General features: G+C 41.3%; 1 protein-coding gene across 1 annotated transcript in view; it reads left to right on the plus strand.

Annotated features, from left to right (window-relative positions):
* Positions 1–1,376: 1,376 nt before the first annotated feature.
* The window catches only part of LOC102308516 (transmembrane protein 163), a 38,329-nt gene continuing 15,404 nt past the window's right edge, over positions 1,377–24,301 (plus strand). The window contains exons 1-5 of the mRNA XM_005933929.2: positions 1,377–1,726; positions 4,542–4,661; positions 14,255–14,298; positions 14,384–14,475; positions 19,223–19,319. Coding sequence (XP_005933991.1) covers positions 1,513–1,726; positions 4,542–4,661; positions 14,255–14,298; positions 14,384–14,475; positions 19,223–19,319 — 567 coding nt within the window. The 5' untranslated portion in view covers positions 1,377–1,512. The remainder of the gene's footprint in view (positions 1,727–4,541; positions 4,662–14,254; positions 14,299–14,383; positions 14,476–19,222; positions 19,320–24,301) is intronic.

A 24,301-nucleotide genomic window follows, 5' to 3' on the forward strand; every position in this document is an offset into this window, starting at 1 on the left:
GACTGGGGACATAGTACTTTAGTGACTTGTGCTAAAATAAAAGTAATTTACTTTTAATGTATTTATCTCAATGTGTTCTATGGTAGAGGGGGGTTAAACATACAAGAAAATGGTTTAGAAATAAGCATTAGACAAGTTTTACACTAAATATACCATATTATGTCATTAGGACTCAAATGGCACCGAATAGTAAGAATGACCCTCATACGGTGGGAACTGCTCTATAAATATATTGTATTACATATTTCTGCTTTTTCCTGAGCATGAACGCATTAGAGGCATTCCCGTTATCATGTTGAATATGAATATATAAATACGCACATTCTTTTCCCAGTTCTCGGTTACAAATAAAAAATCAATATGGAAAAGTAAGCTTGTGTTATTATTTTCTTTTCTATGTAGTGTACGTGACAGGTGTGTGACAGGGGCACCACTATCTGCACGCGCTCACATCCGTCAGCTCGTTGAATCCACATGGGACAGATGTTTTCCTCGCGAACGCGCAGCGCAGAGCGCGGCGGTAAGTGCACTTTTGAGCTGCAGCACGAGCACTGGTCTCGTGACCTCCACTAGACTAGTAATTAGAGTCCAGGTGCGGCTATCTGTCACAAAGTCGCGAATCGGAGCCTGATGTGAATATTCCGTCTCCTACGTCTCGTCCAGACTGTGCACAACATCTTTCTGTCAAGTGTGTCAGCTCTGACACAAACCACTTCCGGCAAACACTTTCGAAATAAATCTCATCTCTTGTTTGGGAACTAACTTATAAGGCTGAATTAATTAGCAAATACCTACTGTTGCTCGGTTAAAACTACCTACCTGACCTGGCTTGTTAAATCATGTCAGCAAACTAAGGGGCTAAAGCTACATATTATTATTACACAGCCTATTGTAGCCAATGTATAGGAAAAAGGAAAAACAGTATTTAAATGCTTCTAGGCGAGGGCGGGTTAACGTTAACCATTTCATCTCCCCAGTATAGGTCAGTTTATAACAATGTGTTATAGCGTAGGTTCAGTGGCTTTAATGCTTTAATCTGAAGTGCTACAGTAGCTAGCAACTGCTACTTATCATATCAAAAAAAGTGAAGTAAAAAAAAGTACAATATTACCCTCAGAGATGCTGTCGAAATAGTGAAAAGCACAGCCAGGAAATAAAAAAAGGATGCTTCAAAAAGTAGCAAATCATTTGTGGAGCAGACTGTAGTCTAAAACAATAGCATGATGATAGTTAATTGATATCAAATAAAAAAGTATATGAAATATTCAACGTTACTGTCTATTTTTAACCAAAAAAACACTTTTTTTTTCTCCAATACGGTTCAAAAAAGGCTTTTGTTTTGAAATGTACAACTTCTAATTTCCGGTACGATTTCGCCTGATTGTATGTAATTTGGCGCAACTGGCTCGGCACCCTGTGAGAAGTCTCCCTCCCTCCTTGTCTGTCTCTGGGTCTCTGTCTGTTTGCAAGCCTGCGCTTCTCACCCAGGTGAGACATTTGTGGAGTGCCTCAATGGAACCGCGACCCCCCACCGAGAAGATGACAGAGCCCACACCGCCAGACTCCACCACTGTCCCGGACCCGGCTGTAGTTGTGGACCCCACGGCGGTAAACGGACGGTGCGAGCAGGCGGACTCTATACAGCAGCAGCCCAACACAGAAAATCACGCAGAGGGCTTTAAAATGGACCAAGAGATGAAGATAAATGACAGCATAGACGACAGAGGTAGGCGGCTTGAATTTTGTTTAAAGTTTCTCTGGATGCCCCGTGGCCAAGACACACACCGTGCGTAATGCCGGTGCTTGTTTTACTGTACACGCACTGGAAATACACTTTAATTCATTCAACTGTAGCCTGCTCAAAACATTTCCCTAAATTTTGCCCCCAGATGTTCCACACTGTCCGTGAATCATGTATGATTTCTGAGGGAAAAGGCTGCTTCATAACTGGACTGCGTGGTGACCAATATGCATGCTAAATTATTCACAGATCTGCGTAGTAATGCAGTGCAGAATGTGCAAACAGAGTGTGCAGACATCTTACGTGAAATAGTGGTGCCTGCAGATTCTGTAAATGAATCAGTGGAGTCTTGTCTTTGGGAAGGCTGATGACCACAGGCAGCATTTAAACAGTAGCAGATGTTTCACAGCTTAAACCAGCACACTGTAGCTTTTCCTGTGCATTTTCTGACATTCACTTTCACCAGGTTTGTGAAGACGTTTTGCATCTCATTAATAGAGGCTTTATCACTTCTAAAACAACCAGCGGAGAGCCTCGGGTAACAGCCCCTAGATATAGCTGTCCCCTTTGGAAGTGATCTCAAAGCTCTTTAACCTACTATAGGTCATGTGACGTGTCATGTGAGTCAACGTGTTATTAAAAAGGTGTGGGTCAGTACTCTCACTGGGGCCAACTAAGTGAGACACCATCACCCCATCATCATGTGAGCTACTGAGGCAAGGTGTGAGGGGGGGATTGAAATGCCTGGGAAGGGATCTCAAGACTGCATAAGCCACCACCTCTGTTCTACGCTGCTCAGTCACAGCGGATGTAGATGGCCTCCTTTACTCCTCTCTCAAACATAAAATTCGAACATTGTCATCTTCGAAAGATCGTTCTTTCTTTTTTAAGTGCAGGTGTGCAACTGAGTCTTGTCCTGTTCACTCCAAGTTGGTGTTCAAGTGGTTGGTGGGAGTAAAAGAGTAGGTGCTGGTTTGTGTGAATGGCTTTCAGTGTTGAGGCTTCTGTCCTCCTCAGTGATCACAACACAGTCCAGGAATGATAACTATTGGAGAATCCTATAATATTAGGGTTTTTTTATGTTATACATAAAATAAAATGTACATCACTTGACACGTATCTTAATTTTAAGACTCATATACAGGAGAGCATAGAAGTCTGGGTGTGTGCCATCACTTCAAGTGAAGAAAAACCTTTTCCTTAACAAGCGTGTGAAACAAAAACAAAACATATTTACAGATAGACATAGTTTGTAACTGTATGCATCCAGAGAGAGGACATTCGAGTAACAACACCATCAGTAGCAGATGAGGGCATAAATAACGTTAGTACATGTTACTTTGCAAATTAAGCCACTCTAATGGTGGATAGCAGCGATATCTGGCCTTATAGATCCCGCATAGCAGAGCCATTTTCCCCAGGGGTTTATACATTTCTCATACTCTAAATTCACTAAAAAAAGTAATCTTTTCCATCTTATAAATCTCTAGTGTTACATTAATCCAGCTGTTTAAGGTTGGTGGATCTTGTGTTAGCCATCTTTTGGTCAGTGCCTTTTCACTTTCAGCCAGCAGGACACCAAGTAAGTATTTATCTGTACCCTTTATGTCTGAGGTTATGTATCTAATATTCGTTTTAAAAACAAAACAGAATTCAAACTTGGTTGTTTAGATGGATAGATTGTATTAGCCTGCGAACACTGATCAGTGATCACATGATACACATCATCATGAGTTTATCAGTCAGTTTCATATCATCATCATCAGTTTATCAGCAAGGCTTTGTAGCATCTATCAACTCGGTGCTTTACTTTTCCAGCCTCTAACATGGCTGTTTACAATACTGTCTGCAATAATACAGAGAAAATCAACAAGCAGGTGATCTCCTCTGGGAACGCATTTGGTGAAAGTGGGAAGGAAAAACTCCCTTTATTAGGCTCCAGGCTCAGATTAGATTTTCCACCATATTTCGATTCAGTCTTGAAAAAAGCTCCACTGCACATCACCTGTTTCATACCAAACAGCAGACACGCACAGTCAAAGTGTTCACAAGATAAGTTCATAAGATGATGACAAAAACAAAAGTTTCTTTGTCAGTATATAATTTAAGTGGTGGCGCAATCATGAGCACTGCTGAATCCCAGCAAGAAGGGTCTGAGTTCAATCCCCCATCTGCCTGGGACCTGTCTGTGGGAGTCCTCTCTGGATCCTCTTCTCTTTAGGTAAATTGGTGTAAGTGTTAGCCCTGTGATAGACAGTCCTGTTATGCTTATTTTCAGTTTTATGTTTTTATGATTGGACTCTACTAGTGTAGCTTTGCACTGAGTTAAATTCAAAATAGTCCAGATTAATCTTATACTGGACCTTAATTCAGTCAGTCTCAAACAAGCCGTTTTCGCTCCTTCTCATTAAAGTTTATTCTTCCTTTAAACTAAATTATTTCTGAATAATTGCAGCGTTTTTTGAGTCGCAGGTAGTTTATACCCAGGAGTCTCTCTCTCGGTGACATCCAAGAGTACAAAAATCAGTTTGAAACGGAGCGCTCAGAGCAGTGTGATTACTTGCACACACCTCATTTGTTTTAAAACTAACACGAGCAGCTGTCATTGTAAGATAAGATAACCTTTATTAGTCCCACGCGTGGGACATTCGTAACAGTAACACAGTATATACACTGTTACACTGAGTAACAGTGTATATGTGGCACAACATTTCGAAATGGATTAAAGTTCCACTTTAAAAGCAACTCCAAACCCTGTTTGAATACTGGGGGTCACTGTGCCCTGCGACACTGTCTGCAGGTCTCCTGGAGAGCAGTATGCGTCTGAAGCCTCACGAAGCACAGAGTTACCGCAAGAAGGCTCTGTGGGTGTCCTGGGCGTCCATCGTGGTCACCATCATCCTGGCCATTGCTGCGTTCAGTGAGTAACACATTCCCGTCTTTTCCTTTGATGCCACATTTCTTGTGCGTGTGAAAGATCTAAAGACGAGTCAAAAGAGAGCTTGCTGTTTGGTTTGTCAGTCGAAGGACAGCATTGCTAATTACTGCAACACCCTGCTGGTAAATGTGACACCCAACAGATTAAACATTTGTTCTCAAAATCAAAGGCAACATGTAGAAAAAGCACTTTAGCATGCTAACTCGTGCCAGGATCCTGTTTCGTTCAAACTTTAGCCTTCCACGGCTCTTGTTTCTCCCGGTTACAAAAGCAACGTGGAGCATTTTTGCCGTCAGCACCTTTGTGAAGTCGACCTTCACGCTTGCTGCATTTATTGAAGTTTTGCTTCTTTTGAGGCAGAACATATTTAATCACCCAACACTTTGTGCTAAACCTTTGGGTTTCTCTTTTCATTTATCCCGAGTGTGTCAAGGACGAGACTGCTGGCTGGATAAATAACTCCTCCTGTGTCTCTTTCTGTTTGTCCGGGATCTTATTTGTTGTAGTAGTGAGACACTTTATCTTTCAATAGGAAAAACTGTATTTAAAGCCCGCTTTAGAAAGCTGTTTAGATTTGACAGACTGCGCCTGTGTGTGCCAGAATATGATGTTTGCTTCAAGTGTTTGATTGACATTTTTTATTGGACAGATCTGTCACCTGATGTTCAGCTTACTCCTCCCCCTCTGCAGTAAATGCATTTTGGTGCTTAACTTAAGTAAAGAAACAAGCTTTTTGCATCTGTGATCCTTATCACCTCCACACTGGTTTGTATGTAGAGATATGAGTTTCCTGTAATACTGATGAGGGTGAGGATAACAGCCTCCTTCACCTTGTTTTTCAGGGTTCTTGTGTTCATTAAGCTGTTTCTTCACTGAATATTTTTCTTGTATTGTCTTCATTAGACATGTTTGTCACATTTCTGCAGTCCTGCTGTGGGACTTTTCTCATATTGCCTGCTCTCACGCATAAATAAACATGGCGCCACCCTCAAATCAGCTGCAGAAATGAGCACAGGAAGACACGAACGAGGCCGGCGTAGCAGACGGATTCCTGCGAACAGTGATCTGACAACGAGAATCACGACACACAAACAGAAGAAAACGCTGTGGTTTGGTGATGTGCTGGTATTTGAGATTACAGAGTAACATTAAATATCTTGATTTTTTTTATTTTAATGATGATGATGATGATGATGATCCTCTGGGTACTCCGGCTTCCTCCCGCAGTCCAAGCTTGTTTGGATAATTGGTGATTCTTGGTGGTTGGGTACGAGGATGGGAGTATGAATATTTGTTTGCCTCTCTAATTATCTGTGGCAGTATGCACTGCAACAATGATTCTTCACCCTCAATAAGCATGACACAATACATAAAATCAAAGGTTTATTTATTCAGAAAATGTGCTCGGTATAAACTGAATGTAAACCAGTACGTTTCATTTGATCAGATTCCAATAAATGTAACATTTTAGATTCTACTCATGTGATAAAAATACATGGAAAATGTAATGAAATTAGTTAACATTAGTAGAGTGCAGGGGTGTTCCCGGTGATTAATTTACTGGGCGTTTACACAAGAGAAACAAACATTAGACTACTCGTCTACCAGTAACATATTCCATGTTTTACACTAAGTTTCCCAACATGACATTTTTCAGTAACACAATGATGTAACACATTACGCTGTTAAAATCAGTAATTATATTCCTTCACAAGTTCTTCTGTCATCTGCTTGATGGGTGGATAGAAAAAATAATTAAAAGCACAAAAAAATATAAAATTGAATATAAAAGTTTTTTGAAGTGCATTTTCTAAACATCAAGATGCCAGTGGACTCCTGTTGGGCTTCATGACAGCCTCTGTAATCAAAAGGTGATGGCACGGGGCCTCTGTCTGTCTTTTATTTAGTCTGTGAGCAGACTTCACTATGCTGGTGTTGCTGTGGGTTTGATATATTCCTCTCTGAACGAGGCATAGTCATTGCAGATTTAAGGATGTAGTCTCCAAAACAATGAGTCTTGCAGTTTAACATAATAAATTGGATTTCACGACCACACCTCGATACACACCCCCCGCCCCACTCCACTCTCCGGCTCTACAAACTGTTCTCTTTTTTGTGCCCCACCCTCCCTCCATTTTTCAGTTCATTCACTTCTCATTAGTACACGGGGCCGCCGCCAGTCCCCTCTGAGGGCTTCCATAAACTGCAGCTTCAATTCATTCTCAATCCATCTTCCATTATCTACTAGAAATGCTATCAAACCTGAAATGAGGATGTGGTTCCTGCTGGTGAATTACAAATTATATCACTGGTCAGAGAGCTCTCTCGTTCACTTAACTTGAAATTGATTAATTTAAGTTGTGAGTTTTACAGTTTCGTTTGTTATTTGTGAAGTTATGAAAACGCTAAATCAGTGATTTCAAATAGCGGTTGACAGTGTTGGTCAAGTTACTTGAAAAAAGTAATTAGTTACTAATTACTGATTACTTCTCCAAGGAAGTAATCCTGTTATTTTACTGATTACTTATTTTAAAAAGTAATTAGTTACTTTATTGCTTAGTTACTTTTAAAAACTTTTGAAAACATGATACACAACCTGAACAAAGCAACAGACCTTTAAGCCCAATTCAATTTTTTCTGCATAATCCGTCATATTAAATTGAATCAAATGAAAAAGTCTCCTTTTAAAACTTGTTTTATTGGTTTTAATCTTTTAACTTTATGCACATTACATCAAGCAAAAAATAAATTGTATGCAGCTGTCTTTGACTGGAAGAAATTTGTTTAACATTTAAACCTATTTTCTGCATATTCCAGCATATAAAATAAAATAAGTATGTGTGTTTACGCTCACTCGTTCAAATAGATGCAAGTAAAAGACAGAAAAAAATAAAATCAAAGACTCAGCAGGACTGCAGCCACGGACATTGCACACTCGTACGTCATTGTCATGAGACCCTCTCACAAACAAAAGTCACGGTTTAGTAACGCAGCGTGCTTACGGGAAAGGAACAGTAATCTAATTACTTTTTTTGGAATAGTAATCCCTTACTTTACTCATTACTTGAAAAAAGTAATCGGATTACAGTAACACCTTACTGCCCACCTCTGGCGGTTGATTACCACATCTGTAGAGCAGCATGGATTCGATTCACTCTGGTCTTATTCGTGCTCTGCAGAGTCTGTTTGATCGGTACTGTAAAGAACATCTGTTAGGTAACGATCCACTGCTTCAGTTTTGTGACCACTCATTAAACACTAAGTAACCAGAGTACACTGAAATCAGCCACATTAAAACTACTGACAGGCAGACAAAAATGTTATTCATCTCTTTGAAATCCAATGCTCAGCCGAGAAGCCAGCAGTTCTGGCATTGTTACGTGCCACCAGCCAAACATTATTGAGGAGAAAGTATCTGTCTAACCCTGTGACCTTCCTCAGCAGGGTTTTGAAAGAGACAAAGACGCTGATCTGGTTTCCAAACTTACCAGGTCCCGAAGAACAAGCTCTGGTGCTAATGTGACTGATCACTGTATATTCTTAGCAGTGAGCTCAACTGCACACTTAAACATTTTAACGCACACAGACTGTGTGAGCATTGCACCATTAATAAGCAAATTCCATCTTTTATGTTTGGCTACATGTTTACATTCCCTGGAAAGATCTGTTTTTATAAAGGAGCTTCCTGCACAGGGCAGCATACCTAAACCACACCAAAGAAAACACTGTTAAAAGGAAGAGGCTAAAGGACTCGTGATGCACAAAACACACAGAGAGAAGGCGCAGAAAACATACCAACTAAACCCCAACAGCAGGGTTGCTTACTCAGGTCACCAGCCATATATCTGCAGGTTTCAATCAGATTGGTTAAATTGTTTCTGGAACAGGTGAAAAACTGATGAATGGACAGAAAGTAATTCTTTAAATTATTAGTATTAGGTTAGACAAAGTCACAGTTTAGTTGGTTAAGAGATTTAATGGATTGGATTTATATAGCGCTTTTCAAGGCACCCAAAGCGCTTTACAATGCCACTATTCATTCACTCTCGCATTCATACACTGGTGGAGGCAAGCTACGGTTGTAGCCACAGCTGCCCTGGGGCAGACTGACAGAAGCGAGGCTGCCATTTCGCGCCATCGGCCCCTCTGGCCAACACCAGTAGGCGGTAGGGTAAAGTGTCTTGCCCAAGGACACAACGACCAGGACAGAGAGCCCGGGGATCGAACCGGCGACCTTCCGGTTACAGATACGTGTCCCAACCCCCTGAGCCACGGTCGAAGATTTAAACTAAATTCTGTCTGAAAGTTCGAGATTTAACTAAATTCTGTCTGAAAGTTCGGCTTATTACAAACATTAAGAGGTTAAAAAAGACCCGAAAGAACAGTAGTTGTACATCAGTGCAAAGGCTTCATTAGGATTCAAACCCTGAGGTCCAACAGTGTTTCACAGACTTATCAGAGCTCTGCGGGGAGTCAGTCCACTCCTCACCACCTGCTGCTGTTCTCTGTGAGCTCTACATGATGACAGAATGAAACAGTCTCTGGGTAACATAGATGCTGTAAAACATTAGCATTACTCAAACATGGAAAAGACCAAGTGTGTGTGACCTTTATTGTAGGCAGGCAGGTGCGGCTTTTTAGTTTACAGAAAAGAACATCTCAGTGGGGAAAATGTCACGGGACAGTTCTCAGCTTAAAAGCTTTACTACACTGAGTGAAGGAAAGGTTAACGTTAGACTGGGTTCATAGCAGTTTGGCACCTGGCTGTAGTTACAAATTCACAGTGGCAAAAAATATCAATTGGTTTGGTTGAACTGGTGTTGTGAGGAATGGCTGAAGAGTTCCCTCAATTTGCTAGAGCCAGAAGTCAATAGAACATCAGATTAGAGCCTGCATGAGTTCAACGAGTGGACACGTGTCAACATCAGCTGCTGGGAGGAGACTGTGTGTATGAGGACTCCAGGGATTGAAAATCATTACTGAAGATGAATATTAACATAAAGAGAACTGCTCACAACCGGCTAACACAAAATAAAAAAGTCCAATGAAGTGTGAAGTAACAGATGACAGCGGTGCAAATTCTTTCTTTTGATGTGATTTAGTGCATTATGTAAAATACAAAAGTGAGAGTTTATTTGAAAGTGAACTGCATGTTTGTCAGGGTTTGCTTTTAGATCTCCAGCTCATGTTTTATTATCAAGAAGAAACTTGTAACTGAGCCACTTGCTGCTGCTTTAATGACAAGGCCTATGCATTGGTACACATGGGACAATCAGACGAGCGCCATCACTGCACCAACTAGAAAAAACAACTTGACAGTGAAGCGTTTCATTGATATGCATAAAGAGCTCGGATAGCGTTTTATCCTTTCTTCCCCTGCTCGTCTTGTTAGATGTGACAAGAAGTAAGGAAGAGGGAGAGTAGAGTAGCACTGTGCGTACATGTGTGTGTGTATGTGTGTGATAGCCTGACGTGCTGCAGGTCCGTCCCGGCTGACACCCACCCAGCTTTCTTGGGAGCCAATTAGTCATCGCTGGGCTCGGCTTTGACGACCGCAGAACCGCAGCAGATTCATTTATACACAACTTGTTCTCTCTGCGGCTAATGAAGGTGCTAGAAAGAGAGGAAGGGAGGACAGAGAGGAGAAGGGAAGAGGAGCAGACGATATATATTACAGTCAGATGTGTGGGGTCATTATCACAAAAGAAATCTTTAAACTGACATGGTAGAATGAGAGGAGGCTGCACGATGAAGGAACGTGAAGTCTTTTCAGCTATCTGGAGAATTGAACTTGAAAAATAGATGCTGTCAGCTCTGTTTCGTAGTCCTAGATACAAATCTGCTCCCTTGATGTTGCAGCAAATGGTTTTGGATCAAGCTTGAGTGTGCAGGAATGCATTTGACAGCTAAACTAAGGCACTTCTGTGTAATCCTTGCCTTTGTTTCTATCTTTTTGTACTCTCACATACAGTGGGGCAAAAAAGTATTTAGTCAGCCACCGATTGTGCAAGTTCCCCCACCTAAAATGATGACAGAGGTCAGTAATTTGCACCAGAGGTACACTTCAACTGTGAGAGACAGAATGTGAAAAAAAAATCCATGAATCCACATGGTAGGATTTGTAAAGAATTTATTCGTAAATCAGGGTGGAAAATAAGTATTTGGTCAATAACAAAAATACAACTCAATACTTTGTAACATAACCTTTGTTGGCAATAACAGAGGTCAAACGTTTACTATAGGTCTTTACCAGGTTTGCACACACAGTAGCTGGTATTTTGGCCCATTCCTCCATGCAGATCTTCTCGAGAGCAGTGATGTTTTGGGGCTGTCGCCGAGCAACACGGACTTTCAACTCCCGCCACAGATTTTCTATGGGGTTGAGGTCTGGAGACTGGCTAGGCCACTCCAGGACTTTCAAATGCTTCTTACGGAGCCACTCCTTTGTTGCCCGGGCGGTGTGTTTTGGATCATTGTCATGTTGGAAGACCCAGCCTCGTTTCATCTTCAAAGTTCTCACTGATGGAAGGAGGTTTTGGCTCAAAATCTCACGATACATGGCCCCATTCATTCTGTCCTTAACACTGGATCAGTCGTCCTGTCCCCTTGGCAGAAAAACAGCCCCATAGCATGATGTTTCCACCCCCATGCTTCACAGTAGGTATGGTGTTCTTGGGATGCAACTCAGTATTCTTCTTCCTCCAAACACGACGAGTTGAGTTTATACCAAAAAGTTCTACTTTGGTTTCATCTGACCACATGACATTCTCCCAATCCTCTGCTGTATCATCCATGTGCTCTCTGGCAAACTTCAGACGGGCCTGGACATGCACTGGCTTCAGCAGCGGAACACGTCTGGCACTGCGGGATTTGATTCCCTGCCGTTGTAGTGTGTTACTGATGGTGACCTTTGTTACTTTGGTCCCAGCTCTCTGCAGGTCATTCACCAGGTCCCCCCGTGTGGTTCTGGGATCTTTGCTCACCGTTCTCATGATCATTTTGACCCCACGGGATGAGATCTTGGTGGAGCCCCAGATCGAGGGAGATTATCAGTGGTCTTGTATGTCTTCCATTTTCTGATGATTGCTCCCACAGTTGATTTTTTCACACCAAGCTGCTTGCCTATTGTAGATTCACTCTTCCCAGTCTGGTGCAGGTCTACAATACTTTTCCTGGTGTCCTTCGAAAGCTCTTTGGTCTTGGCCATGGCGGAGTTTGGAGTCTGACTGTTTGAGGCTGTGGACAGGTGTCTTTTATACAGATGATGAGTTCAAACAGGTGCCATTCATACAGGTAACGAGTGGGGGACAGAAAAGCTTCTTACAGAAGACGTTACAGGTCTGTGAGAGCCAGAGATTTTCCTTGTTTGAGGTGACCAAATACTTATTTTCCACCCTAATTTACGAATAAATTCTTTACAAATCCTACCATGTGGATTCATGGATTTTTTTTTCACATTCTGTCTCTCACAGTTGAAGTGTACCTCTGGTGCAAATTACTGACCTCTGTCATCATTTTAAGTGGGGGAACTTGCACAATCGGTGGCTGACTAAATACTTTTTTGCCCCACTGTACATGCTCACCTCTGTCACTGCAAGTCATTTACGTGTAAGGAGTGTTTACCTCCTACTTTTGCCTTGTTATGTCAATTCTGGCCGATGACTGATACTCTGTGCCCCTCCCTTTTTATTTACCTTAAGCAGCTTTCAACAGCTGCCAGGTTCTGTTTGCTAGATCGTGTATTGTTGACACATGGAGAGATGAGGCCCACAAGCTCTGACTTTAAATATATCTCCCCACCCTGGATGTTTTAAAAACATGCGAATGCTGTATTAGCTGAGTCAGAGACTGTGTTTGTTTTTGGTGGTATGGTTCTGTTCTGGACCTGCTTTGCAAAGCCAACATAGAACACAGCAGACATCGATTTAACAATGATTAAGTTAGAAGTAGAATTAATGGAGGAAACGGCGTCGATGTGGGTTGCAAAGAGGCTTGCACTGAAATCCGCTAGCTTGGATGTGGCTTTCCAAAATTAAAGCTACACTTTATTTTTTTATTTTCATCCTAATGAAATGATTAAAGTATAGAGAGGTGAAATAATGGGAGCCACTGAGAGACAACCTTTAAGTATCCTTTGTGTAAAAACAGCTGCTTTAAGTGAAATAAAACTCAAAAAGAGCAACTAAAAGCGTCAAATCTTCAATTAGTACAGGAAATATGGAGCTTAAAATTTCAGTCTGGACCATTTGACTCCAAAGAAAATTGATATTTCCATCTGCATTAATTTATATTTGTAAGGAAGGCCAAGTTCTAGTGAGCAACAGATATGAAAGCATGAAAGGAAGACCTGGGGTGCAGGTGGGTTGCAAAGGAGATTGCAGATTTCTTTTTTCTATATTTTTATTACTGCTTAAATTTATTTTAATTTGATTACTAAGATGCATTTAATCATTTTGATGTGCTTGCTTTTGTAAAGTGCTCTGGTCATTTGATGTATAGTAAATTCATAAAATGGGAGTGTGGCGAGCATATGTAAGGTTATAACCTGTCAGGGAGCATTTGCTTCAACTGAGGGCATCATCAGTAAATACATGCCAAACTGCATTAGTTATAATGCAGATTGGAGGCCATACTTTTAATGTGTGAGCCATGTTCAGTATTTTTTGGTGAGCATAAAGTTACACACCAAGAAGGAATGACAACAGGTCTGCTGCTGATACTCTGCATCTCTGTCAGAACAGTATCCTTTCCAATCATTTGTATTCAAGGGTTGGCGATGTTTGCTTAACTGCGTGCAGGAGAATGTGGATGCAGCATCTGTTTCTGTTCTCGTTTCAGTCTGAGCTGTTGCAAGCGAGCGGGTGATTGTGCCTTTAGCCTAGAGAGAACAACCGAATGTAGATGAAACAATAAGAGGAAAAGTGAAGATGGATGAGAGGGGAGCTTGGGAGGCTGGAGGGGAAAATAAAGGGAGCTCAGACTGCAAAAAGGGATAGGATTAAGAAAAGATTTTTGCTGTTTTTGCAGCAACTAGAATGTGTTGCTAAAGGGGAAAAGAGAGAAAGTGATACCACACAGCGCTGTGTTTCTGCATGCAGGGCTGAGGCGAGCTGCTAGCCCCCTGTGAGTCTTGCTAAAAATAAACGTGGGAGGAGAGGAATCCTCCTGTCTATCTCTGTGCATCTTTCTCTGCTTTGTCTCTTCTTCCTTCTCTCCTCATTCACTCCCGTTGCAGGTGTGTGTGGATGCATATAACTGTGCTGTTTAGTGTTTGTTTTGACCATTTCTACAGCTTAGTTAATCCAAATAAAAAGGCAGATGTTAAATTAACCAGTCGAAAACGGTGCTTGTTTTTCAATCCAGCAGGTTCTCTGCAGAAACTTGAAATGATTATAATAATAATCATTGCTGCAGTTAAATAGACTGGAGCAAAAATCAGATATCTCTGTTTACTTTAAATGAAACGATCACAGACTGACTCTGTGCTTACAGCAGCTACAGGCACTCAAACGATTATTTCTGATGTGAAGATGAACGTGAACAGTGCAGTAAAAGTTTTTCTCTTTTCTCTTTAGCTGTTTCTATGATGCGCCACAGTGCTTCAGCTTTTGGATTTGCCGTAAGTCCAGAGTAAACACTCTACTTCATTAAAAGTAGAAATTGTAGTGATAGAATTACCAATTACCAATGTTTACACTTTGCAGTTTGATGCCACGCTGGATGTGTTGTCATCTGTGATTGTATTGTGGAGATACAGCAACGCCGCAGCTGTCCACTCAGCGCACCGCGAGTACATGTAAGTATGATCACCTTTCACCCCGATCTACTCTGACCCGGGCTAAAATCCCCTTTATTTATAATGCTCTGCATAAGCCACAGACGGTATAAAACATGGACGTAGCTTCTGGGTCAGAAAAATGAAGCCAGTGTGTCTTAGCCACCATATGGCTACAGGTGTTGCTGCAAAAAGGCATTAGGTCTCTGCCCCCTCGCATCACCAAACACAATCAAAACAGAACTTCAGAGAGCAAACGGACGGCATCACGGTAGCGACATCAATCCTTTGTACTGTCTGTGGCATACACGGTACTTTGATTTAAAATGAAAACTTCCTCCATCAAAGAAAGCATACATATCCCAGGCAGAAAACTTTCCCCAGCCTGAGATTTTAATGCTTTTTTTGCTGGAGGAAATTAGATCAATTAAGTTTTTAGTAGTTTTTATTACTGACATGTGCTTTATCAGTCTCCTTAGCAACGCTAACATTTGTTTGTGATCGAGGAATCATCTGCCAGGCTGCTCCTCGTACATTTTTCCTTCACCACCAGATTTATTTGTAGCGAATGGTCTGAAGCAGTCAGAAGGTCTTAGCAGAAACATTTTCATATACTCAGTCTGAACAACTGTTGATGCAATAACCAGCAATTCACTGTAAAGTGCTGCACTGTATAAATATCAGATTGGCTGCACAAGTAAAGTTGTTTTGACCAGATATGATTAATCTTATTTTTATATACTTAGCTCGGGTACTCGGGAACTGCTGCTTTGTGAGTTGTTGTTCTGCGCTCACAGACGGGACAGAGCGCGCAGCAACACACCTAATGATGTTTAAAAGATCCCAAAGCGCAAGTGCATCTTTTCAGATGAACTGCAAAAGAAATTTCCCTCGTACCGACCCAGTACTGGTAATTTTTCTTATGCAGATGAGGCCTTATTTCTGTACCATTATTTAATTCCAGAGGCTTTTAAGTTATTTGTTTGCACTTGTTGACTTGTAAAAGCTTATATGACATTTTTGTTTCACCATTCATTAACCGCACAGAGAAGGCATCGTTTAAATATGTTAAATATGTTAAATATGTTAAATATGTTTCTTTAAGCAAGTTCTTCATGACTGGGCCAAGTGTCCTCTTTTTTGGAAATCAAAATATGGTCACCCTACCATAGGTGTAGCTACACTGCAGAAGCCTCGGTATGGTCTCATATATACGACCAATAAGACAAAAGAAGTCCAGTAATGTGATGAAATTTATTTCAGTGTGTCTACAATGGCCTGTGTGAGCGAGGGGAGAGATTGTGTGGTCTGCTCTGTCCAGCGGAGAAGTGTGTCAGACAGCATGTCTCTTCAGCTCCGTCAAGCTCAGCCCAGTGGGACCGATCACAGACGAGCGCCTCACATCTTATCTCTACCTGGCTGAGAATAGAGTGTGTGTGAGAGGAGGCTGCCCTTTCAGAGCCTGTTGAATGGTCAGAGTGCTGGCAGCCAGCAGGAGACTGAAAGAGAGAGACGAGCCAGTCATCACTTTACTTCTGCTCTGAAATAGTTGAACGGTGTTGCACCAGTTCATCCAGCATAGGATGGGCTGCAAGCAAAGCAAAGAAAGTAAAATCTTTAGGTTTGTCCGTACTGGCGATTAAGTGAACCTTTCACTCCCCGCGTACACACAGACTCACACTTAACAGTGGAGTTGTGTCACGGTCTCACAGGAGTTGCTAATTGCCTTAGAGACGACAGATGAGCTCATATCCTCTGGAGACCAGACACTGAAGTGCATGGAAAAAGATTCAACAGCAAAGCATCTGCTTTAACATGAAAGCCATGAGGAAGCTAATAAAATGATAAATAATAGAATTGTTATACTTGAATAATTTTATATTCTAGTTGTTGTGTCAGTGAGTTCTCAGACCACACCCATCTTTTTAAAGATCTATTTAAATATTTAAATAAAAATACTTCATAGGAGGAGATATAAATGTGTTGCGAATTGAAAAGAAATTAGGACATGAATCTAAGTGTTCTCCAATAGTCTCTTAGCTCTGCTTTGTCCCGTGTGCATCCATTTACATGATAAATGGAAACAAAAATGGCATCTTCCTTAATCCCCAGAGTCTGAGCGTATCATAGCCAACCAAGCTGTCTTTGTGTTGCTCTTTAACTAACAGCTGTTTTTGCTATCCATACAAACTGCTTGTGTGTGTGCATATTAGTTAATGGAAATATGTTGCGGTAATGAGTGAGTTTCAGCTCTTAGATACACTTTTAACTTAAAGAGCTATGTTAGCTATGTCCATTTGTACCCTTTATGCTAAGCTAACTAGCTCCTAGCTAGCGACATTGGTCGCCTCGACGACTCTCTGCCAAAAAAGCTGTACAGTTTGCTAAACACCAACACACAATTTTCAATTTTCACCAAAGTTGTTTGCAGATCAAATTTAAAAATTTTATGGTTGAGGGTTTTGTGAGTTTATCAGAAAGAACTGCTAAATTTACCAGACAGACAACATAAAATGATCAGAGTAACAGGAAGTGTGCGACTAAAGACCTGTCTGATTAATTCCAGCTGTATTTTTAATATAAATATTTGACAGCTTGCTAAACCATCATGTGAAAACATCTACACAAATCCACTTGAAAGCGGTCTTCATTGTGTCATTTCAGCACTGCTAAATGGAGAATCTGGACAAAGTTGAGGAGCTGCTCAGCCAGTAATTGGCTTCGCTGAGAAGACAGCTTCCTCTTGATCACACGCACACTCACACAGTCTATGACAGCTATACACAAACACACACACACACACACACACACACACACACACACACACACACACACACACACACACACACACACACACACACACACAGAGACATGTTTCTGCAGACATACTCTGAAACAGAAAAATGAGAATCATCCGAGAGCAGCAAAATCTAAATATAAAGCTATTTTCTGTTGCTGTCTTATACACAGCCACCACAGCGTGTTTGATTTGGGAGTTTTGTACACTGATTGGCCTTCTTGACACAACCCCAACAGGGATTTGTGGCTCTGGCTGGAATTAAACCTGTGACTTGCTTGCCACTATAGTACTTGTACAGATGCATAAAATATGGATCCATGTATTTACACCTTAACTGTAGCCTGGCGTCTTCCTCCTGCTGCAGTGTTTGTTTGTTAGATAGCCAGCGGCTTTGAGCAGACTGAGTGAGAGGGCTACTGATGCACAACGAGAGCCTCTGTGTTCTTTTTCTTAGTTTTTTGATCTGTCTGGGAATGATAGAGAAGGTGCGGTTGAACAGCAATGCCCAAGTACCGAGTGGTTGCCAAGGTAACAAGCTTTAGGTGTCAAAGTAAGACAAATTGGGGACTTTTGTTTTCCACGTGAAAACACAAATACCTCCACTGAAATCACCAAGGTTAGAGATGCTGTTGTTGTGAGCGTGTTGATATTAATAAGTGATCCACGTCTGTGCATTAAAACAGAAGCTGCATGCAGCCGAACACTTTGCTGGTCTTTTTGCTGTTCGGTTGTTCTGCTGTGGAGTAAACACCAGCTCGGAGCGATGATGTCATTTTCCAACCACAGGAAGCGATAGAGGGCTGTAGTGGTGGATACGGCGCTCCATTGTGTGTGTGTCTACATGTGTTCGTGCACCCTGCTTTGGACTTCCCGGAGTGATGTTGGGTTGCCTTGGTTACCTCATCCGGTCAAAACCCAGGATGCTAAGTGTGGCTCAAGAGCAGCCGTCAGATTTGAACACATACACTTGGGTATTCATCCATGACCAGGACATATGCTCCGATTGGTTTTTGTGTCCCTCTAGACTTTGTTAATTGGGTAAAGGTGCTTAAAGGACATCTGCTGCTTCCAAATGAATCCTCCGGATCACTCTGAATAAATGTTATCTGTCATTGAGGATCGTTTAGGGTAGCAGGAAGCTGTAGCTTTATCTAACACTCTACAGTTATCATAGAAGTTGATGCTTCCATGTTCAGAAAAACATCTACTACTTATACTTGGACTTTAGTTTTAGTCAGGACCAGTATTTGGTAGTATGGCTCTAATCGGGGATACCGTTTTCATACTTGGAATGCATGCAAAGTCGGGGAGGAGGAGAAGCTTGAATGGATGAACCGTGTAAAATTGCAAAATCACTTTTCTCCATCTGATATACAGAAACTCCAGCTAAAAATGTCTTTAGATGAGATCAGTCCAGCCATTATTTCCCACTTATCCAGTTCAGGGTTGCAGGCGTACTGAATCCTGAGCTGTTACGGAGTTAGAGGCAAGGCCAACCCAGAGAGCCCTGCCTGTCTTTGACTGTAGAGGAGAGCCCACATGCACCCAGGAACAACACGCAAACTACACACAAAGTCCTCAGACTACAGCTCTTTAGATGAGATGTTAGATTCTGGGTTTTTTGGCAAGTCAAAATTATAAGCGAGTCATCGATTTTATGGTATTTTTAATTTGGTAGTTGTTTTGATCTGTGTTGTTCAGCACTTTGGTCTGCCGGGTGTGTTCTTAAAGTGCTATACAAATAAACGATGATGATGATGATCGATTGGAGGTCTCCTGGAGAAATTTGAATTTAATACCTCATTGTTTGTGAAATCGTGGCTCGAGCCCTGCAGCCATGCAGCACCACCTTTATTGTTTGGGTTGGCCGTCGCATCAGGATCTGCTCAGAAAGAAAGAATGAAGAAACTAAAAACACTCTGTTTGTTGGTTACTGATCGCCTGTGTCTTCTTTCCTTTCCTCTGCAGAGCTTGTGTTATCCTGGGTGTGGTTTTCATTCTGTCCTCCTTATGCATTATGGGTAAAGCCATCCACGATCTGGCCACCAAACTGCTACCAGAAGTGGTAAGAATTCATCCATCACACTGTTCTGGGTTTGGTTTTAGACAGATTTGTGAGGATTATAATCGGACTGTGAAAAGAGACCAATTCTGCAGAGCACCATGCTTTAATTGTTACACTTATTGCACAAAAAGCAGCGGATGAGACAGGATAATAGTAGATTAGTTTACTACCACATGCTGATTTTCCTACATGGCAGGCAGGAAATGGCTCTGGCTGAGATGCAGGGGTCAAAACTGGATTCAGACAGAAGATGGACGAGAGCTTTGGATTAAGCAGCTTCCATATGGGATGCATAATGTTCTCCATTTAACATTCAGGGGAAACCCCCTAAACATACTAACATACTGCACACCATGGCAGCTGTATAACCCACAGCCACGTTCATCTCCCTGAACTCAGGCTGCCAAAGGTTTAGTGTGTAATCAGATTTTTCTGTGGAATTTGCAGTTATTTTTAAAGCTTTGGCAGATAGTAACCGCTCCTGTGTCTGGCCAGGACCAGGGCTCTGCTGTCCCTGGTGTAATACAGACAGCGAGCCAGAGACGGGGATTTCATTTAGAAGCTAAGAAAAGACCAGCTGACTTTGCTCCCATATCTAATAATATCTTTACAAACAACATGCAGGATGTTTATTTGCATGAAGCCGTGTGTAGCATGGCTGACTCTGACTCCATCTTTGAGTAGTGGATCTGATTGGACGGCATACTTTCATCTTTGGTTGGTAGCTCAGGATGATGAGACCAAGACACAAAGAGGAGGGTGTTATGAACACAGAGATGCTATTGAAGATGAAATGTTAGGGACTCAAAAATGTATTAAGATCGTTTGGTTTTAAATATTTTCTTTGCTTCAGTGTTGCAGTAGATGCTGTGTGGTCATGTAGACGATGCAGTCAGACACCGTGTGTTGCCAAGTCTACAGCTCTGATTTATGATTGTCTTTTATTTCCAGTGATCAGGTTAAAAATAGACTTACCTTTATTAATGTATTACTTTCCTGTTACTCTATATCACCTGTGCAATTGCAAGGTAACAATGTAACAAATACCTGTTCTAAAGAAAGGAGGAGGAGATGCGTGTGTTTTCTCTTTTATGTCCTTTCAGCACCTTTTACACACGAATGTTGTGATGACAGATTCTAATGTAGGAATCGTCCAATGCTGCTGAAGTAGTTTTGTGTATTTTGGCAAACATGAAATAATTTATGTAGGTAGGTGATAGTGAATGTTAAAAAAGTATATTTCACTGCAGTCCACACTGTGTGCATCTGAAGTGAGATCATTTTTATGGTTAAAATATTCAAGACTAATGTGACTCTAAATGTGCACTTTAGTCACTTTACTTTATTCTCACAAAAATATTTCAGAATCAGAATTAGAGTTTTTCCCCCCCTGTTATTACTGTCTGTAAGTGTGTGTGTGTGTGTGTGAGAGAGAGAGAGGGGGGGGGAAGAGAGAGTGTGAGTAAACCAAGTGTAATAGTGACGCTCACAAACCTCACGTGTGAAGACTCACAAGCTTTCACACTTCTGCAAATAGCGTTTTCACCTAGTTGCCAGTCAGTATCATCCATCAGCTGCTGTTTAGTATTTTTGCTGCCTAAGTCATGTTCATTCAGCTTTGTCTGTGGTGGATCTCAGACGCAGCAGTAACTCGTGGCTGGTATGAGATAAATAAGAAATATTAAAAGTAGAAGAGATTAAGAATAAAATTATGGACACGAGTTTAATCCATCCTCTTAAATTCTGAATTAATAAAATGTGTAATGCTGTTATGTACCGTAGCCACTGTGTAGCCACTTCATTAGGTACACTTGTTGATGTGCTCATTAACACAAATATCTATTTAGATAATACATTGGCAGCAACTCAGTGCATTTAGACATGTAGTCATGGTTAAGATGACCTGCTGAAGATCAAACTAAGCATGAGAATGGGGATGAAAGGTGATTTAGTTGACTTTGAAAGTGGGGTGGCTGTTGGAGCCAGATAGATCTACTCGGATTTTCCCGCGCAGCCACGCGAAGGTTTAAAGACAACAGTGCAAAAAAGAGAAAATATCCAGTGAGCTGCAGCTCTCTGGGTGAAAAGGCCTCGCTGACAGACTGTTTAAAGCTGCCAGGAAGCAAGCTCTTGTTACAACCAAGGTATGAAGAAGAGCATCTCTGAATGCACAGCACGTGGAACGTTGAAGCAGATGGACGAGCAGCAGACGAGCCGCATGCTGCTCCTGTCAGCTAAGAACAGGAAACTGAGGCTAAAGTTCAGACCGTAGGACCCAAATGTTGCCTGAGCTGATGTGTCTTGATTTCTACTGCAACATTTGAATGGGAGTTTTATTAATGGTTCAGACTTCTGGTGGTGGTGTAGAGTTGTGGGGGATTTTCTTGGCATACATTCGGCCTCTTAGTACCAGCTGAGCATAGTGCTGTTGCTGATCATATCCATAACTTTATGACCACAGTATTTGTTATATAGCACGTGTACCTAATAATAGTGGTCAATGAGCGTATACGTGTGTATATGATGTTAACATAAATGCAGGTTGCCTGTCATGGTGACATCTTTACCAGCTTACTTACTCACTAACTCCTCTGTGTGCTGTGTGTGTGTTGTTCCACATGTGAAGCTAACCGAGCTGGATGCTTTTCAAGGAGACGAATCACATTGTTGGATCAGCTGCTGAGCAAAAGAAAGATTTTCAGATAATCTCCACAACTGACTCAGTCTCAAAATCCAATTCGTTTTTGAAGCCCTTTACAGCTTTATTGACCTAACTGTGTTTTCCTTCTATTCATGTGTGGCTGCGGCGAGGGAGAGAATGGCCTGTCGCGAGCACTAAAGTGGAAACAAAGGCAGAATGTGAGAGTGCCGAGACAGACAGATTGTGTTTTTCTGAGTCGACCCGCTCCTCTGCTGTCGCACACTTGGTTTCTACCAGACTGACTTCTGGTGCATCACAGTTGGAGATCTAAAGTTTGTGCCTCGCAGCCTCCCACCTTGTGCCAGTGTTGAAAAAATAAGATTTATTTTCACTTCCGTCCTCTCTAGAAAATGTTAATAAGGAAAGCAGCTGCTCAGGTACGCCAGGGTTGGACAGAGTGGGAGGTGTGAGGTGTGTGGAGGAGGATGTTTGGTTTGACACCTGACTGTTCCTGCTCTGCAGGTCCTTTGTGCCCAATTAATGTCAGTTAGCATCCAAAAACAAACCGTTCTCTGCATGACACAGATTCTGTGAAAACCTTTTAACTCCCAGCAGGGCTTTTCATATTGCAAATTAATTCTGACCTCTGACAGCTGAGAGAGTCTTACATTCTTGAGGTTTATGTAATCCTTTGCAAGGCCACAGAATGACGTTTAAATACAGCACAAAGACAAACTGCCTTAGTTACGAAGTTAAAAGCAAAAGCAACCAGTGCAGTCAGATTTGGCACCCAATAAAAATCTAATTGTTCATCAGCTGAATATTAACACTTTCTGTCGTGTTTGTTTTAATCCACACACAAATTTAGTTGTAGTTTTATGACAAGCTACATGCTGACATTGAGCCTCAGAGGTGCAGGCTGGCAGATTCTGCACAGAGATCTATAGTAGTTACACGCAAATGTCAACTGCTGCATTCATATTATGGGCAGAGGCTTTTCTCTCTCTGTGTGTGTGTGTGTGTGTGTGTGTGTGTGTGTGTGTGTGCGTGTGTGTGTGTGTGTTGTGTGTGTGTGTGTGTGTGTTGTCGTGTGTGTGTGTGTGTGTGTGGTCAAAATGCCAGCCTGCAACAGTCATGGGAAAATTGATTATAAGGTCACTGGGGGATTCCCCGTGATAACAGAGTGAGTCGCAGCATGCAATCCTTCATTTCAGCTGACTGGAAACAAAACTTTCCAAAATAACCAAATAAATGATCGACAGTGTGTGCCTCTGTTAGTACATTCACTCTTCTCAGCTCTTGACCCTAGCTACATCTATACCTAAATGTGTGTTTTTTATTGCAGTGATAGATATAATGCACTGTCATAGACTCTATATAAAAGATGGAAGTAGCTTCTGATTTTAGTCAAAAGTCCTAGACTTGTAAATAAAATGTCATTTCATTTTAGTCATACTTGAGGCATCTAAACATTTTTTTTTAGTCTAGTTTTAGTTGACTAAATAGAAGATTTTCACAGACTAAATCTAAAGTTGATTCAGCTGACTAAAACATAAAATGTAATCAGCTACATTTTATATTGTAGCTGACTACAATATAAAACCAATTGAATTGGTTTTTAATTCAATTCAATTTTATTTATACTTTATATTGTAAGGTAGACCCTACAATAATACATACAGAGAAAAACAATCATATGACCCCTGTGAGCAAGCACTTTGGCAACATTGGGAAGGAAAAACTCCCTTTTAACAGGAAGAAACCTCCAGCAGAACCAGGCTCAGGGAGGGGCGGGCATCGGTTAGGGTCAGAAGTGTCTCTTCCTTGACGTCAAATGTGAAATGTATCCATGTGTCGTTTGCTCCTCTTTTCCTCCCAAACTTTGACATTTTGTCGAATTTTCATGAGATAAAGGGAGCACGGGAGCTAGTTGTACTGTATCCTGGAGGCAGATCAAGTGTGCACATCTGACCTTGCTGCACAAGATTACTTGTGATTGGATCACTTCCAAACTCTTCCCGCCTTTCTACACAACTAAGTTCTGATCTCGTCTCTCCAGAACGTTTTTATCTAGTTTTTATTCACTGACAAAAATATGGATACGTTTAATAGTTTGTAGTTTTTGTCCTTGTGGGTTAGTTTTGTTTTGTTTGTTTTTTACTAAATTATCGTCTCGTTTTTGTCAGGAAAAAAAAGGTTGTTGAGAGAAAAAAATAATTGTGAGTTAATTTAACAAATTCAAATTCAAATTCAAATTTTATTTGTCACGTACACAGTCATACACAGTACGATATGTAGTGAAATGCTTGGACAACTGCTCGTGACCTAAAGAAAACAAAAA

Source organism: Haplochromis burtoni, unplaced genomic scaffold (assembly GCF_018398535.1).
Source record: "Haplochromis burtoni strain Fernald_Lab_line unplaced genomic scaffold, NCSU_Asbu1 Contig_139, whole genome shotgun sequence".
In the NCBI taxonomy this organism is placed as follows: domain Eukaryota; kingdom Metazoa; phylum Chordata; class Actinopteri; order Cichliformes; family Cichlidae; genus Haplochromis; species Haplochromis burtoni.